Source organism: Columba livia, chromosome 12, assembly GCF_036013475.1.
Source record: "Columba livia isolate bColLiv1 breed racing homer chromosome 12, bColLiv1.pat.W.v2, whole genome shotgun sequence".
In the NCBI taxonomy this organism is placed as follows: Eukaryota; Metazoa; Chordata; class Aves; order Columbiformes; family Columbidae; genus Columba; species Columba livia.
In genome coordinates, this window is record NC_088613.1 from 9,556,688 (window position 1) to 9,574,483 (window position 17,796).

Consider the following 17,796-nt stretch of genomic DNA (forward strand, 5'->3'; position numbering starts at 1 on the left):
GCATGAAACTGTGAAGTGGGTTTGAAAGCGGCTTCTCCCAGTTTAGTGCAAGTGCTGTGACCCCTGGGACAAGCTGCACGTCTCTCCACTGAAATTAAACCGATGCAGGTTGTGCAGGCAGCCCAGGGGCAGAGCAGCGTTCGAGCTGGGGCAGAGGAGCAGGAGCGCACCTGTCCTGGGGTTGTGCTCCGCCAGGTGTGCTCGTTTGTGCCCCTCACGTTCCCGACCCCAGGTGTGGTGGGCACAGCCCGCTGCTACCAGCTCGAGGCTGTTGCAATGCCACCTTTTTCGATATGAATCTTGCAAGACCAGGTTTGAAGGTGCCGACTCCTCCGTGCGCTTCTACAGCCCTTCGCTGACACAAAGGACCTTTCTTGGCCGTTTTCTCTGCCGAGAGCGGGCTGACGTGCGGAATCCCTTACTGGTGCTAGCAGCCCCTTTCCCCTCGGGCCTTTAGGGGCTCTGGCGGCGGTATTTTGGCACCGCGGGGGCCGGCGGGTGCTGGCAGCGGAGTGCTCCCCGCCGGTGCGGCCGGAGCCCGGTCGGGGACAGCGGGGCCGGAGCGGTGGGCGGGCAGGGGCGGGCGTGGCCGCCAGGGGGCGCTGCGGCGTCTCGCTGCGCGGGGCGGGCGGGCGCACCTGCCGCGTGCGGGGCCGTCGGCGGCAGCGGCGCGCGGGGCAGCGCGGTCCCGCTGCGCTCAGTGCTCCGCTCCCCTCAGCGCGGCCCCGCCGCCCCCCGGCCGCTCCACCGCAACTCGGCCGGGGCAGCGCCCGCTCCCCCGCGGCGGCGGGAAGCCGCGCTCCGCGCAGACTGTGCCGCCCCCGCAGCGGCGCCGTCGGCCTCAGCTTCCACTGGCATCGCGGCGGGGGCACGCCCGGAGCCCGCCGGCCTCGGACGGGGTCGTGCCGGCATGGAGACCTAGAGCGGAGCCGCAGGGAGGTAAGCCCTGCCGCGCGGCGCTGCTCGCGGGAATTGTTGTTTTTTTTTTAATATTGCCTCAAAAAAAGAGAAAAGTTCTGCTGTAACGAGCATCCCCTCGGTGCCGCCTTTGCCGTGCGCGGGACGGGGCTGAGGGACACGGCATCTGCCGCCCCTCAGCCCCGGAGGAAGCCTGGGGATCCGCTGGTGCCGGGGCGCTCCCGCGGGGCTCCGGGCGGGGACCCTCTGCAGCTCCCGCTCTCCGTCCCGGCCGGGCGGCCGCCCCCGCCGCCTCCGTAGCCATCCCGCGGGTCGCGCTCCTGCCGCGCCGCTCGCCGTCGCTGCAAAGAGCGGCTGCTCGGGGCTGGAGCGTCCGTGGTGTCGCGGTGGCTCCGCCGTTCCCCGGATCGGGCCCTGCGGCTGTGGAGGCGCCGAAAGTGTTTTCTCCCACGAAGGAAGGTTGGTATCGAAGGGCGCTCACTCAGCGCCGCGATGCGCGTGGGGCTCCCGGGAAGAGTTCTGCCGGGGGATTTAAAATAAAAACACGCGAGGACTTCTTTTGTTTGTTTTGTTTTGGGATGTCCCAGCTTCGTGGAGCCTGTTGAAAAAGTGGCTCTGTGGACGCTTGGCTGCTCTGAGGTACCGCGGTGGTGCCTTGCATGTCGGGTGGCTCTGAAATCTCCAGCTGTCTCCAAAAGTTTTATGGTAATAGGGATTTTCTGCTTTCATTTGGGATCTGGCAGAAACCTGCTAAAGGGCACAAAACCTCTCTCAAGCACTTGTTTAAGTGTCTGTTTTTAAAGAGCCTGTCCCTGGACTGCTGGCTATGCTATTATTCAAGGAATCTAAAGTTTCTGATGGAAAATGCTGTAAACTGCAGTTTCTCAAAGTTATGGTAAGGTCTGCACGCTTTAGGCGATCTCTGCTCCTCTTGGGTTAACACCAAAACTAGGGCTCATACCATGAGGAGAAACCCATCCTGTCATGAACTCATACTTTCTTATGCTACTCTGCAGTGTTTATACTCCCTTGTTTTTATCTTGTTAAAAAAAAATAATAATTGTATTTTTAGAGTGTGTCTGGAGGGTTGTGATTGTTAGGATATTACCATCATAGTGCAGGTAGTTTTGAGTTTTTTTGTAGAGTTGTTAGAGGTGGGTACAAGGCAAGGTGAGCTGCTGCCGGCGTGGGAGCAGAGAAAGGTGGTTGGGAAGGCTGTTGCAGGGTGCCCAGATGTTGTGCAAATGTGGTTGCATCTGTGCCCGAGAGAGGCGCTCACCCTGAACGCTTGCTGTAGGTGCTTAAAAGGGTATATTATTTCTTAGCAGGGATAAAACTGTGTAGCTGCCTGGTGGTCTGTGATACCTGTCAGATATCTCAGCTGTAAGAGCAGGTGACTGCCTGCCCTGCTTCTGTGTAATGAGTGGGAAGGGTCTTCCCTCTGGAGGTAGGAGCAGGCGAGCTGTGAGGAGGACATGGTGGCTGAAAAGCTTGGCTTGTGCCAGAGCTGAAGTAGGAGGTAAGTCTGGGAGGAAGCTGTCTGACAGCAAGTCGAATTTTTGTTTTGCAGTAGACAAGTGGCTGATGATGAGATGGAGGAATAGGCTGGGATTTGGGGTTTTGGCTCCATAAGTCAGTGGGGTGTAATGCCTGCACAATAAACATGAGAAATGAAGAGCTCTGGCAGTTCAGCGAGGCACAGGCTCTTTGTGGTTAAGCAGAGATTGTAATTGGTGATGTACAGGATGGCTTTCCAAGATGTTACGAAGAACCATGTCCTTCTGAGGGTATTTCTCTGTGCACAGGAGACCTCTTGCAGTGGGAGGACAGGGGCATGCTCTGACCTCCCTGCAGCACGCTTGTGTTGCTAGGCAGCAACTTGCACCTCCAGTGTGTTCCAGTTCTGAGTTTGTGAGAGGAGACCTTCCTCTACTGAACTAAAGCTTTCTAGCTGGTGATATATCCTGTGCGCATGGGTCCGCATGTGTTTCTGGCCTGTTCTTTGAGACCGGGGAGGGGTTGTCAGTCGGGAACACGGATGGATGTTAATGGATACCAAGACTTTCTCATACTCACCCCAGTGCTTGTGCTGCAAGTGAGCACAGGAGGGAGACGAATCTTTGGTTGTTCCATTTGTAAGGCTCAAGAGTTCTCTGCAGACCACCCTTTTACTTTCGCAATACCTGAAAGCTCACAGGTTTGTCTTCAAATTGTTTGGTGATTGATGCTGTAGCAGTAAAATGGGAGGGAGAAGGGAGGAATACTTGCTTACACAAGGGGTAAGAAAAAAGATGAGGTGTGCCGCATAGACAACTTCAGTGAATGCCACACAATTGCTGGAACCCCTGTGCATACATGGTGCCAGCCAGCTTTGCCTCATCTCCTTTGTGTCTCACAGAGCAGAGCGATGGAAAGCCTTTTAATCTCCAGGGCTGCCAGTCTAGTGCTGCACTTTGAAGCAGGGCAGTAGCTGAAGCTGTTGGAAACCAGTGTGGGGAACTGGCCGCTCTCCAAACAGAAGTCAGATCAAAAAGAGTCTGACGGAGTCAGGAGGGATTCAGAGGCTGGCAGGGAGAAGGGGAGCTCAGCAGAAGGGCTGTTCTTGTGGCACTGATCGCTTCTAGTCTGGTGGTGTGGGAGGAGGTTTTGTGGTTTGATGGAGCTGGAGGCCTGGGCCTCTGAAGAAGGTGGACTTCACAGCCTTAAGTCCAGAGGAGTGAGGAATCGGAGGCAGGTAGGAGCGTGCTTGCTGTGCTCAGGATCTCATGGGTGGTGTGCCTTGCTGCTGTACAATAAGCTCAAGCCTTGGAGGGTTAAGAGTGTCTGTGTCTGGAGGCACAGGGCAGCTGCTGTCTTCAGTTCCCTGTGGAAGTAACGGGCAGCTTGTGTATGGATGCAGTGTGTATGAGGAGCCCAGCAGAGATGCAGGTGGGCTGCTGGAGAGCAAGGGGGAGGAAATGGGGACAGCAGGTGAGGCCCATACCCCTCCAGATGCTCTGCCTGCATGCTGACAGTAGCATCCAGGTGAAGCTCTTTGGCTGAGATGGGTCTGTAAAGGGATTTGGTTTGTTGGCATGGGCAGAGTAATTTGTTCCCTGACTATCCACAGCTGTTTCCTAGAGAGAGACGGGTACATGTTACAATTACCCAGTTAAAGCTACGGAGCACAGTGTCCTCTATGTGGTATTTGGAAGAGAGAGGCTGTTTGGTTCAGAATTTTTATGTCCTGGGCTGACAGGCCCTTGTGGGACTGGAGATGGAGGAAAAATTCCAGGGAGCACGTCTGTGCTCTGTGCAGCCAGTTGTCCCTGCTGGGTGGGTGCTGGCTGAGGTGTGAAGCTGCCAGAGGCTGGTGGCGTTGACCTATGTGTCTGAGGGAAAGGGCTGAGATTTGTGCTCATAGTAAGAAGTACAAATGTAGTATTTATAATGTATGGGCTTTCCCGGCTCTCCAAAACATTTGGGCTCTGCGTAATCTCTTACTTCACAGTGAGGCTCAAGCTGAAAATACCAAGGGATGGTAAATCATGAACAGCTATTAAAGAGCCTTAAGGGGCTGTATGGGAAACCGTGTCTGCTCTCTAAGCCTTCCTTAAACAATATGAGTCTGAGCTATTTATCAGGAGGTCTTTAGTGCTGGAAAGGGAAGTGAACATTTAAACTGTATCACAAAGTAAAGAGGCACATTAAGAGGCCGTTTGCTTTTCAGGGTGTTCAACTAAAAATAAATCTTCCTTTAAACAGCCTTGAAAAGAAGACAAAGTGAAGAGATCTTGCCCTCACTGAAAATAATGAGAATCTTTTTGCTAGCTCTGATGGTTGGGTTTTCCTCAGGCATCTGGTGCCTGACCTAGGTAAAGCCTCCCTTGGAACTGATGTAGGACCAAGGATTGTGTTACGTTTAGTGACAAAGCTGGTGGGAGGGAGACTCTGTGTTAGAAAGTTCAGCAGAGGCTTTTCAGCTGATCCTTTCCAGTCCCTTTCTACCCCAAAAGCACTGCAGGAATAGAGTTCCTTCCACCCCTCTTCCCACTGCTTCATGTGACGGTTAAATTAACAAAGATGTCTATTTCACAGAGCAATTCCAGGGCATGTAAAATAAGCACTTGGATTTGATTTTGGCCTGTATCAAAACAAAACCCCAGTGTTTACAAGATTTCCACAAAATATTTGGAAGTAATGTTTTATAAACAGTTTCCTCATTATTCTCAAATTCTGGGAGGTTTGTTTGTTTGCTTGTTTAATTAAATTATTATTTCCCCCCTTCCAACAAATCTGGCAAAACACTTGTAGGTAAAGGCTACCTTCTGGTTATGTAAGGGGAAAAATTTTTCATCAAGAATATGATTATCAATTTAAGGTACTATGAGATGCTGCCGAGCACAGTGCTGGCAGCAGAGCCAGGTGCCCTGTCTTGCTTCTCTGGAACTGTGCTTTCTAAGTGAAAAACTGTGGAAGAGCATTTTATAAGAAGCATAACAGCTGGTATGTCATCTTTTTCTGTTAATTCTGTCTTCTTTGAGCATTATGTATTAGTTAGGGAAGCATGTGGCCTTGAATGAGATCAAGGAATGAAATTCTAAGCACATTGCATGCAGAGTTGTGTTCTCTCGGTGCTTGTTTCATTAATGCGCAGGAGTGAATGTGGACCAGGTTTGCCATGAATAGTGCAAATATTGTTATTGTGTAAATATTGCAGAGGTATAAATGTATATAGGAGCAGATATAAAGTTAATACGGCTGACGGTTGTAACAACTGCAGTCTGTCTTCTATGTGGTCTCGGAAAGAGGACCGATTCAAGATGCTGTAAAAGCAGTTTCTCTATAAAAGCAGGGAGCGTTTCAGCATGCAGATGGCAGCCCAGTCTAAAACAGAGTTCTGTTTTGTGCTGAGCACCTCTGTAATGAACCTTGAGGAACACAAGGGGAACAAGAGTAGCAGTGTGGGGTGGAAGAGGAGGGATATGCTTTCAGGATTGAGACCTCTCTTTGAACTGTCTCTCTCTTCATTTTTAATAGCTTTTCTACAAAAGCTGCTTGGGGAGAAAGGTTGGTATGAGTACAAAAGAAGCAAAGCATCTAATATTTTGGCTTAATAATGCTCTTGTGTAGACTGCTGTGAATTGGACAGATTTCCGTATTGATGTAAGAGCAGTGAGTGAGTTTTGAAACTGGTGTGGGTGAGAATGGACTTGGATCTTTTAGTCAAAACTTCTACTTTTGTGGTTAAGGATCTGTAGAAGAGACCTGTGATCACTGGCGAGATCATCTGAACACTTAAGATGAAAAGGCCGTGACTTGAGCAGGGGTGTTTGCTCTGAGTGTCAGCAGCTGAAGAGCCAGAGTCAGGTGAAGCCACAGGTTTTCCAGAATTTACAAGGTTTATCAGTGACTCTGAAGCCTAAGAGCTTGGCTCAGCAGCTTGGTTTTTTTTTCCCTCTGGAGAGTTGAAAAGCAGAGTTCAGAGTCCTTTCTTCCTGAGCAGAGCTTCTCCGCAGGGCAGGCTGGCTGGGCTGGGTCTGAGAGCAGCCTTGGAGTTCATCTTGGCCCAGAAGAAGTTTGACCTCCTGGGACAGTGCCCAGCCGCCTTCTCTTGGTGTATGTGGCCATCCGTGTCTGGGGCTCCTCTGTCCCCTGGGGCAGCTGTGGTTACTGCTGTGGCTTACTTTGCTTTGGGAACTGTCAGGCTCTGACTGCATCAGCTCTAGGATTTAGGCTGATTTAAGCTGATTCTTAAAATCGCTGCCCATTCCCTGGTACTAGTATATGTGTTTAGCTTTCCAAGTGTGGAACATCTTCACGTTTTCTTCTTTCCCCCAGCTGGCTTTTCTGTAAGCTTTTTAAGCACTTCTGCAAAGTGTCAAGAGGCTGAGCCTCACCCTCTAAACCTAAACTCTCTGGATCTGACAGTCTTTACCTATGGTAAATGTTGCCTGAAGTACTGTATTGATTCAACCACAATCTGCAGAAGTAAATATATGTAGAATATTAATAGCTCCTCCTCTACGGGGAAAAAAAGGCTGTAAATTAATAGATAAATTATGCTGACCTCATAAACCATGAGGTTTGAAGTACAGCTGTAATCCTCCTCCCACAACACGTATTTTACTTTGAACGTCTATAAAAAGGCCTGGACTACTCAAATATAAAAGCTGTGATACTGGGCAAGCATATCCATATATCCTGGGATGTGTAGTTGCAATATTGCAACATTAAGCCTGGAACAATGGTTCTCTGTAGAATCCAGGGTAGGGCTGAATCAGGCAGGCTGATGGTGCAGCTAGGTATGAGGCTTAAAAAATAATAGCTAACTTTCCCACTCCGTTGTTGTTCTTGTTCCTCCTTAGAATTGCGTCCTGCACTTCCAAGTGCAGGAGCTGCTGCAATAAGGGAGGAGTATGATTCAGGGATTTAAAATCCGATTTGAAGAAATAATGAACTTGAATTCTGTGTGAGTGTGTTGCTTAGGGAGTCGAGGTCAGTGTGTGGTGTGAGCTGATAGTACTTGATCTGCTAATCAGTGCTGAGTAGTTTTAGTTCTTCTGGTTCATGAATCTGTTAAGATGGGCTGCTCAGGTTTCTGTCCAATTTTCTTGGTAGAGATTTAGATGAATACCTGTATCGTATACTCATCACTGACTGCTCTGGTTAGCATTTCGATTCTATAGATTTTGGGAACTTTATCTGTATTTGGAATATTTCAGGGGATTTTTCCATTTCCCACTCTTCATTTTTTGCCATAAATGGGCACTATTTTAGGCAGCTATTGGATTGGAAAGTTCTTGCAGGAAAAGGTGCTTGTGTTAATGCTCGCAGAGTTTTCCCTCTACAGGGCAAACCAGCAGTTTGCTCATCATGTTGAGTCTGATTGCCACTTCAACATGACTGTAATAACTTCTACTCTTTGCAGCCAGATATATTAATAGGAGAAGTTATTGTGTGGAGGCCATCCACAGTATTTTTCTTTTGTGCCTGTCACTGAAACCCATTTATTTGTTTTGGTGTTAGGCTCTAAGATGCCTTTTGAAGCTTTAAGTTGCTGCTCTTAGTATATTCTATGGCTGCTGTTTGGAAGATATTTAACTTTTAAATGGAAGCATTACAGTCATTCAAGCCAAACCTCGATGTTAACACCTAAGGCATCATGCAGTTTGTTTCTTCTGAAATAACTGATATGATTCTGAGTTTAACCCTTCACATGACAAGTGATCTGAGAGTTTTTCAGTTTGTTGCTGTTCTTTTGCAGTCGGACATGCAGCCTTTGGAGGAATCATTGCAGATTGGTGTCGTGACCTTCTCAGGTGCTCTCTGTGTTTAGTTGTGGTTCCCTTTGCTTCCTCAGGACAATACCTTGGTCTTGTATTGCTATCACACAGGTGATAGACTGTTGAGCCAGTAATAATCCCAGGCATTTTAGATGTATTATTGTTGCTGGTATTTCGAGTTGGCACAGCACAAGCACTGCCATGTTCCCTCTGTGCTTACCTCAATTTTAAACTTCCCACAGAATTTCTGCCGAAAAAGGAGAATTAGCCAGATGTGAATTTAGTTAAGGACTTAGGCCTAGTGGAGGCTAAAATCCAGCAAGACGGATGCTGAATGCACACTGCTTTGTAGAATTAAAGTTCATTGCATATTTAGACAACTAAAGTGGCTGGTTACAATGGTGAGGATGCACAGTGAATTAGGCAAAATGAAATATTCTTTGATGCTCATTGAGCAACAGAGCGTAGAACACTGCATGAGCTCAAGATACAGTATTTCAACTAGCATGCATCTCTGATGTTAAGTATTTTTTTGTTTGTGTTTGAGGTATCAACAAAAAGGAACTGGTGCACATTGTGGATTTCTTCCACCCAGCATATTATATAGACCAAAAATCTTTCAGTAATAAACAGCTCAAAGTGTGGTGTGTTGGGAAAAGACAACCTGCGAAAGAGTTCACATTAAAATTTAAAGCCTTAAAAACGGGAGTGGGGAAATGACTCAAAAAGAAATGAACGAAAGTTACCATCTAGCACACTGTAAAGACAATGAAAGAATTACTGTTGCCATTGCAGCGTTCTGTGTGGGGTGAAAACTGCAATTTATTTCCGGGAGATTTCTAAGCAACTAAACCTGTCAATTGGAAACCACTAAAGAGATGGGCTGCTGTTTTTAATGAGCACCTTCTACATCGCAGCTTCTGTGGAGAAACCAGAATCTACAGAGCCTGGTGGTGTGTCAGCAAATCTCAGTCTGTGCACAGACGTGTACCTGAGTGCACACGTGCACCGCTTTCTTTTCTTGCTTTCTCTTAAAAAGGAACTCCATATAAACAAAGCTTGTGGTAGAAATTAGAGAAAAATGAAATTATATTTAAAGAGTGAACTTGGGAATCTCAGTGTTGGGTTTTGCGCAGAATATTAATACCCCAGTTTCCTTCTTGTTTCTAAGTGCTTTCTTCTAACCCTGTCAATTGGAATTATTTTGAGTCTGGAAGCTATGTGAGCTGCAGCAAGTGCTGGAAGGACAGCAAGCAGTACATGAAGAAAATGGGACATGATTTCTCAAACCCTGTTTTCTGAGTACTCAGAAGAAAGGACTACGTTTTTCAGTACAGGTGATGGGCATTAGGCACCATATTGGAATTGGGGTTTCTGTTAGATGAACAGAATTTGTGCTGCATCGCAGCCTGGTCCCCTTGTAGTTGCTGGGTGCTTATAGCAGCCTGGAAACGCTGCCTGAGGTCTGTAGCATCAAATAGTATGAGGAGGAAAGGGGTGGCCTCGTTAGCAGTGGAGTGATTGAGAATAAAGTTGTCACACCTTGCTTTTCCTACAGTTCTCCCTCTGCTGGTAGTAACCTGCCTTACCTTGGTACAAATGCAACCTGGCAGGTCACAAAACGGGCTAGATAACTGGTTTAGCAGTTCTTTCAGCCTTCTCAACAAGCACTTTATTCTATATCTCTTTCCCCTCCTCTCAGTGATCTTGGGCAAGCTAGCTGTAATTGGTATTTCTATATCCTTATTAAAATGTCTTATTCACTCTTCTGGGAATGGTGCTAAACTTGGTCTCCTTCTTGCGAGGTGTATCCAGTAGAGTACCATGTTCTTGGTACAGCTGTGAGCCCCTACTCACAGCTGGCTGGAGTTGGCAGCATCAGAGTAAGTGGCTCCTTGGGGAGAATGCTGCTCAGTGCCTGGGACGGGAGAGTTTGTCAAATGACAAAATCAGCCCTGCTTGGGGGAAAATGCCTCAGTTATAGAAAATGGTATTGAATGTTAACTGGTTTATCCCATCTCATATCTCTTCAAGCTAGAACATTTTTATTCATGTTTTTCATCAGATCATAGACACTTTCCTACATATTTATTTCCAAAAGTGCTAGTAGGTCTAGCACAGGATTGTCTTGAGGTTCTAGTCTATCCTATCACTGCCTGATAAGGGGGTGAATGGCCTGGAGGAGGGAGTTGAGACTGGTGCCACCGGAAGACATGATGGGAGCCTTGGCAGGCTCAGCCCCAGAAGTCTTCTCCTGAGCAAATTTAGAGACTTTGTCTTGAACACAACTTTCCTTCTGGCTGCTTGACATTCTTCTGGGGGAAATGCATCTTATACTGTACCTTGCATTCTTTGTCAAATTGTATGTTTAAAAAAATGATCTATGATATGGCAGTTTGAACAGCCTTGTTATCTACAGCTGTCTGTTGTCTCAGGACACTAACCAGCTGACCCACTGGTCACACTGGTGTGACTGATCCTATCTTCTTCTGGTTGGATGTCTAGGACGGTGAAGGTAACGCCTCAAACTCTTGAGTATTTTTATGCCAGCTTCAGTGGAGTTATGTCAGATGTGACAAGCTGAGGCTCTGGGCTAGGCTGTGAATGACTGTGGTGGAGTAGTTTCTTATCTTTTTCCTGCTGTATTTTACTGAGGGGTTTTGTTTGTTTGTTGTTGGTTTTATTTTTGTCTTTCCCCCCAAGTACAGAGACTGGCTGCCTTGGTGAGGGCTTCTATCAGTGCTGACAGAACCAAGAATTTTCCCCTATGTCTAGCATGAATGTTGGCAAGCAGAACTTGCTTTGAATTTCAAAGTGTATTTAATGCAGCATAGCTCGTTTGAGGTGGGGATGGAGGCACCCACATGAAAAAAGACCCAGGAGTTACATACTTCAGCTGTAATAACCGAAGGGAGGAAAGTGGAGAAAGTAATTTGCAAAGCTACACTTGAAAATCATCCTAGCATAACATCATCATTACAATTATCTGTCAAAAGATTTAGTTTAATTACTTTTTAAAAATCCGTCTTGTCAAGATGGCCTTACTTGTTTCAGGATTTTGGTACTCTGAGGAAAGGTTAAGGAAGAGTGAATACTAATTCTGCCACTAACCACTGTCAGACACTACTCAGCGCATGTTATTCCTTGAAAACTCTTTTAGCATAGTTACCGTGGGGAATCAATAGGCATAAAGTGCCCACGGGAACATAGAATTTGAGTGTGGGGGGGATCCACTGCCTATTTATAGCTCACAGTATGGTGAGAGGGGGAAAACTTCAGCTGTAAGTGGTAAATTTGAAATAATTGAATAGCAGTATAATTGCCGTCGTGTAAAAGATTGTACGTGGTTCTTTACATTTTCTTCACACAACAGTAGGCTGGTAGTAAAATTACAAGGGAAGAATATTTGATGTAATAAACTCAAATTAAGCTGAATAATTTTCAGCGAAGTGCGGGATGTTGCCCCCTCTTGCTGGTGTATTATGTGGAGCAAATGTTGAGAGCTGCAGGGGTCTGGGCTGGTCCCGATGCTGAGGGTGCCTGCGAGCGGGCTGGGGGCAGCTGTGGGACAGCCTTTAAGAACAAGTCTGTTTTGTTTGTCTTTGTTTTGAATACTGGTGCAGGCAGTTTTGTGTGTTCCCATTTAAAAGAAACTGCTATAAAATATTTGCTGAGACTTTTGGCGCAAATAATAATTTTGTACTGATTTAGATGACTGCCCTCTTTATCGGAGAATAAGGGTCCTGATCTAAAGATATGGAGATAAATTCCTGGAGTCTAAATATATTAATATCAAGCCACTTAAAGGCCTGTGACTTCAAGCTAAGCATATATTTGAGGACTTCTTGCTTATAATTAAGCATCTCTTTCTTGGTTACTGAGAGAGAGAGAGAGGTGGGCTTTGCTGAGTTCAGATTTGTTCTGCCTCTGGGTGCAGATAAGTTACCTCAGTTTGCTCTTGCTATTTTTTTTCTTTAATGACCTTGTACTTGTAAATGAAAGCAGAATTAGTTCCAGTAATTATATAAAATTAAAAATACAGTGTTAAACTAGATTTTTATTTATTTTTAATGTACGTAATATAAAGTAGGTAGTAAAATTATCGGGGAGATTAATTTTTTAATAAGAATCCTGAGACCTGTATTCATTGATATCTGAATTTTGTTCACCTGTCTTTACCTCATTTTATAGAAGAAATCTCTGGAATAGCATTAATTCATTGTAGGAGCTTTTACAAGGTCACCAGTGGGAAAACAAGATTGCTAAGAGGAATTGCATGAATAACCTACTCTTTATTTTTTTCTGAACAATGTGAAGTTTCTTTAAGCATGTGGACTGTTTGTATGAGACAAAACTAATCATGACCATCAGGGTCTCCCCCTTAAATAACATGTAAAAATCTGCCAGATTAGACCCTATTTCAAATAAACAGTCGTGTCTTGTGTTTTTTTTAAGCAAAATAATATTTTCATAGTGTCATTTAAAAAATCCCAACCCTTTTGTGTGATAGTCAGAGATAAATTATTCATAGACAGTTACTTTGAACCATTATGTTTTCCTACCTCTGCATAAAAATAAAGGCAGAAGTCACTAGATTAAGCCATTGCCCCGTAATGGTTCTTTGAGAAATGTTTAACTGTAGCTGCTGCTTTGTTGAAGTGAAGAGCTGTGATTCAGACTTCATACTATGTTTGCATTTCAGCTGTCACAGAAAGTGAAAGATGAAGCCTCTTGTTCTCTTGGTTCTTGTGATCTGTACTGTAGTCAGCATGAATTTGAAGCTCGTGTCAAAGAGAAATTCTGGTAAGTCACAGAAAAATATTTTTACTTCTGAATCTGGACCTAGTGCTCATGCAATCAAGCATTTTATCTGCTTTTTGTTTTGCATATATACTTCTTGTTCTCTTCTGGAAAAAAAAAAAAAGAAAAAAAGTCCTAACCAATGTGGTTTGCTTACCAGATGTTACAGGATGTATTTTCTGACTGTAATGTTCTGTTGATGTGACTTTAAGCTATTAAAAAATGTCCTTATGTGTATTGTGTGTATTGGAAGGGCATCTTCCAAAAAGTCATGCCAGCCATGTGTGTGATCATACATAGTGTGAACTGGGAAGAGCTTTCCTGGGTAGATAATCTCTGATTATTCTGGCAGTGGAAGACAGTGGGTGTTTGTTTATGTTTACATCTGGTTTTGAAACCTGCTAATAGTAACAGAACGCTTCAAAGAAACATTAGAGTATCTCCTTCCAGGATGATAGACAGTTAATCTGGATAGTGTTTCGTCTGTGTTAGAACCTGAAGTGATTTCTAGTCCATGCAGCTCTCCCCCTCAAAGGGAATGATGACTTCATGAGACCGTTTGGCTTTCTCAAGTTTGGAAGGGCTTTGGGCAGACAGGTGGGTCGGGTGCAGTGCTGCATAGTGCTGTTAGTCTGCTAGAGCCGTGCGTGTTGGGCAGGTAACTGATGCAGGATGTTGTGCCTCTAAACTTACATGTTAACTTGGTCATTTTTTCCCACTAGTTGTGTGCTATGCATACAAGTATGAGGGCTTCTGTTGATCTCGTGGTCCTCAATATCATCAGCCAACACTTTTAGTAATACAGATGCGAAAAGGAATTACTGAATTTAGATGGTGTGGCCAGTTTTAAATTTATTTTTTTAATTTATTGAGAAAGGAGGAGAAAAGCTATTGTTCTGTTATGTTATTCATTTATTATGAAGAATTCTGTGTCACATGCCAGGCTAGGAAGTGTTACTCTGAGGACCACCAGATGCTAGGCTGAATTCTTTCTGCTGGGCTAGAAAGTATAAATGGGTATTGCTAAATTGAACTATTCTATAGCCTTTTGTTGTGGTTATTGTGCCCTGAGCCCTGTGTGTCCTGTGGGAGCAGTCAGGGACATCGAGATTTGGCTACAGTGGAGTTTGATCTAAACTCTGCTAAGGGCGATGGTATTGCTGTTTTTCAAAACTGCTATTACAGGCCTGGATGGGAACCCTTTTGAGATCCATAATCTATATAATTGGGCAGCCTTGATTCACTGGTGCCAGACAACACCACCTGGCTGCAAGGAAGGGCCTTTGCATTTCCTTTATCAGAAGTACGTATCTGTAGAAGTGACATGCCTGTGGTTATAGCATCACTCAGCTAGTAGCTTACCTTTAATTATATTTTAGCATGTGTGTGTGGGGGTCTTTTTCTTTTTTTTGTTTATAATCTGCTTTCTTTGACTGCAGAATGTTGTGTGTTATTGGCAGGTGTTGACAGTATCAATTCAGGTTGAGTACTGGTGGGAAAAATGCTTTAATATGTCAGACTGCCTGTTGCTAAATATAACCCACTAGTAAATAGCTGGTTCTTTTTCTTTTCATTTGACTGCATTGGTATAAGTTGAGTATAAGACAGTGCAGAAAAATGCACATAAAGTAAAATTATAGTTTATTTGCAAGTACATGATCAGGTAGTTCAATATTCATTGTGTCATATGTGCTGAGTCTTGGGTTGCTGTGTGGAGCAAACTATTGATTTTTTTTTTTCTCTTTCTTTTTCCACTACATTTTGTGTGAAATACGTTTTCTGTTTCTGTGGCTTCAGCACTTGGAACAAAATTGATAATTTGACTCCCTTTCTGAAAGGGTATTTAGGTATGAAGGACTGTTTGATTGTTTGGGGCATCTCTAAATGTTATATGTTGTGAAGAGACAGATGCTCCAGAGGCCTCTGAACTTTAACTATTTGTATTGTTGTTTAAGTAGAAGATTAGAGATAGTGAACAGATGGAGCAGGCAAATGCACGTAGAAACAAGGAGACCACGTTGCTTGATAGGGTAATAGTAGCTGTAGCATGTTGGTGCTGTAGTTCAGGATGGTTTTTTGGTTTTTACTGCGGTCTTGATAAAGGAGAGTTGGAAGGGGAAAGTAACTTAATGTTTGCTTGTGGGCAGCTGCACTGCAGTGTAAACAGCAGAATGGCTGAAGTCAGATGAGAGCTGGGGTGGGGGAGTGGCTGAGGTGCCCAAATGACAGTCTGTGGGCAGGATCCCTGCAGCAGTTTCTGGATGGATGCTGTAGTCTTGGGTCTTGCTGGCTATTGGTATGGGGATGTCTAAGCTGGTGAGCATTCTTAAAAGGGGAAGGGAAATTGTGCAGACAGTTATGTAGAACTGTGTGAAGCAGTGCACACAAAGTGCTGACACTGATGATAAAGGCAGATTTGGGCTACTAGGGCAATAAACCAGCAAAATCAGGGTATCAGTGTCTTTGCTGACTTATGTAGACTGGCATTTTCCCAAGCAATATGTAGAATTATTGCATAAATGGCCAGAATTGTGATTAGGGTTAAGTACATGAACAATTATGAAGTTGACTTGCATGTGTGTAATACCACGTAACAGAATATATCTTCTGTAAGGCACAGGGAGAATCTAAAGAGAGCCCAGTTGAAGAGGACTTAGGGTGGAGCAATGAGAAGGTGTGGTGTTGTCTTTTGATGATGTAAATGCATTGCTAAAACCAAGGCAGTCAAAAGAGGGGCAGAATGTCCAGAAGGGCGTTACCAGTGTCCAGAAGGGCATTACCAGTCAAACCGAAGTTCCATTTAAGAGAACAGGATTTGGGTAGGAAGGCATCTTTAGAGGCTGCTGGGAAAATACTCCTTCAAAGCCAAGGAATGGAAGCCCAAGGGGAGAATGAAAACTCCAGATGGCAAATGTAGACAGTACACAGGGGGCTGCGCAACAGGCAAGAATCACTAAGGGGAGGTCAGGAGTGGAGGATCCAAGATGTCAAGCAGAAGGTGGTGAAATGGTGCTCCAGTTACAAGCATAGAATTAAAGTTTGCTGAAGAAACAGCCCTCATGGAAGGGAAAAACTGAACGAGATTTGTCTCATGGCCTTTACTTGCCCTCTGTTGTAGATTCAGGTGCCTGTGTTTCTTTTTGGAGAAGACAAACAGGAATGCACGTGCAGGCTACAGATAGATTTTTAGAGCACCTTGCAATGCTGCAAAAATGACACAGAAACTAGGAGCAAGACAAATTTGTTTGGCTGCTTCTCAATTGAGATGTGGAGCCAAAATAATTAAAATAGGTGAGCTAATTTAATTATGCTAGTCAGATTCTTCTTTACAGGCGGCAACTTCCAGATGCTCCAGAAGAAATCTGTCATGTCTACAGAGTAATGATTGCTGTTTGTGGTGGGAAATGAACAGTTTGCCTCAAGCATCTGTGTGAATGCGATGTTGACTTAAGTTTTACAAGCATTTCTTAATGTTAAGAAGCTTTTTTGAAAGCTGCAGGTCATCCTTTTTGCCTGCTTTGTGAAGTGAAACTGATCAAATAGCTAATGCTGGTACTGCAGTCTTAGCGATATCCTAGAAATGGTATTTTACAAGTGGAGGTTATACAAATAAACTGAGGATGTGGGAGCTTCTAGGTTCCCAGCTGGTAGGTGATTTCCTTTTAATCTGATTAAGTGAGTTATTTTTCCAAGCCCTTTGTATATAGTGCTTTGAATAATCATAGCAGGCAATATAAAACAAATTTTAAAATATCATTGCATTTTTTAAGCAAAAGATTTTTCAGGTTACAGATTCTGTTTGACTTGGTAGACATAATTCCATTAGTGAATAATTTATGCCGTTTATTGCTGTATTTACTTCCTGAGCTGTAATACCCTGTCTCAGCATGCTGGAGCTCCAGAGGTCATGGGAGCCTTTTGTGGAGGAGCATGGGCGGACATCCCCAAAGCTTCCACGAGGCTGCTGGCTGCAGAGCTGGTAGTAGTCTTTCTGCAGGTTAACCAAGTTTAACTGGCTGGTATGCTGGCACTGGTACATCCTCCAAGGTACAGAACCAGAGTTCTGTGTCTTGTCCTCTGTAATGTGTCAGATGGATGTGCTCTGGTATTCTGGCCTTCTCTTCTTTATCTTGGGACCACCCAAAAGGCAGTCATATGCAAGAGGAGCAAGTGCATCTCTGATTTCCCCCCTCCACCCCACCCTGTCACCCTCCACCCCACCCCATCACCCTCTACCTGCATCCGACTTTGTCAGAAATGGCTTGGGAGGGAGAGGGCTTGGCTTAGCATCATGCTGTGCTCTGTATGGACATAGGCAAATTCCCTCATTGATGTTGCAGTGGGCAAATATAGTGCTTTAATATATTGGCTTGGTATTTTTTGCCTTTTATATGTCATGCAACAACTTACTCTGATCTGCTACAGATGTTTCAGGAGGCCTTTGCTTTCCTACTGGTTGTCTGTGCTCTAACCTAGGATTTCCCTTGGCTCCCTTCTGTGAAGCTCAGTCTTCCAGTATTGTCCCCTGATCACTTTGGCCGTGTAAATCGTGACATAGGTGGAAGAGGAGGTGTTTGTGCTTCAGAGGTGACTCATGGATTTGTGCCTGGAGTGAGATGTCCTAGAGGACAACACTAACCCTAACCTCAAATGCCCATTGCTCCTGCTGGAGTGGGCCTCTAAAGAAGCTGCAGGATGAGCAGTCACAGTTACCATTTGCTTTCTGTTTGCAATTGCATCTGCCTGAAGAGCTGACTTCTGGCCCTGATGTAAAATGCATAGCTATGAGCCCTCAGAATTTCTGAGATACGAG

General features: G+C 45.0%; 1 protein-coding gene across 6 annotated transcripts in view; it reads left to right on the forward strand.

Moving 5' to 3' along the window:
* The first annotated feature begins 616 nt into the window (after positions 1-616).
* IL1RAPL2 (interleukin 1 receptor accessory protein like 2) overlaps positions 617-17,796 on the forward strand; it is a 363,126-nt gene continuing 345,946 nt past the window's right edge. Inside the window, exons 1-2 of one of the 6 annotated variants that reach the window (XM_065077816.1) lie at positions 617-939; positions 12,886-12,986. In XM_065077816.1, coding sequence (XP_064933888.1) covers positions 12,905-12,986 — 82 coding nt within the window. In that variant the 5' untranslated portion in view covers positions 617-939; positions 12,886-12,904. Of the gene's footprint in view, positions 940-1,047; positions 1,378-3,504; positions 3,653-12,885; positions 12,987-17,796 lie in introns of those variants that run through there. The other 5 variants (XM_065077813.1, XM_065077814.1, XM_021284939.2 and 2 more) reach the window with 5 other exon arrangements.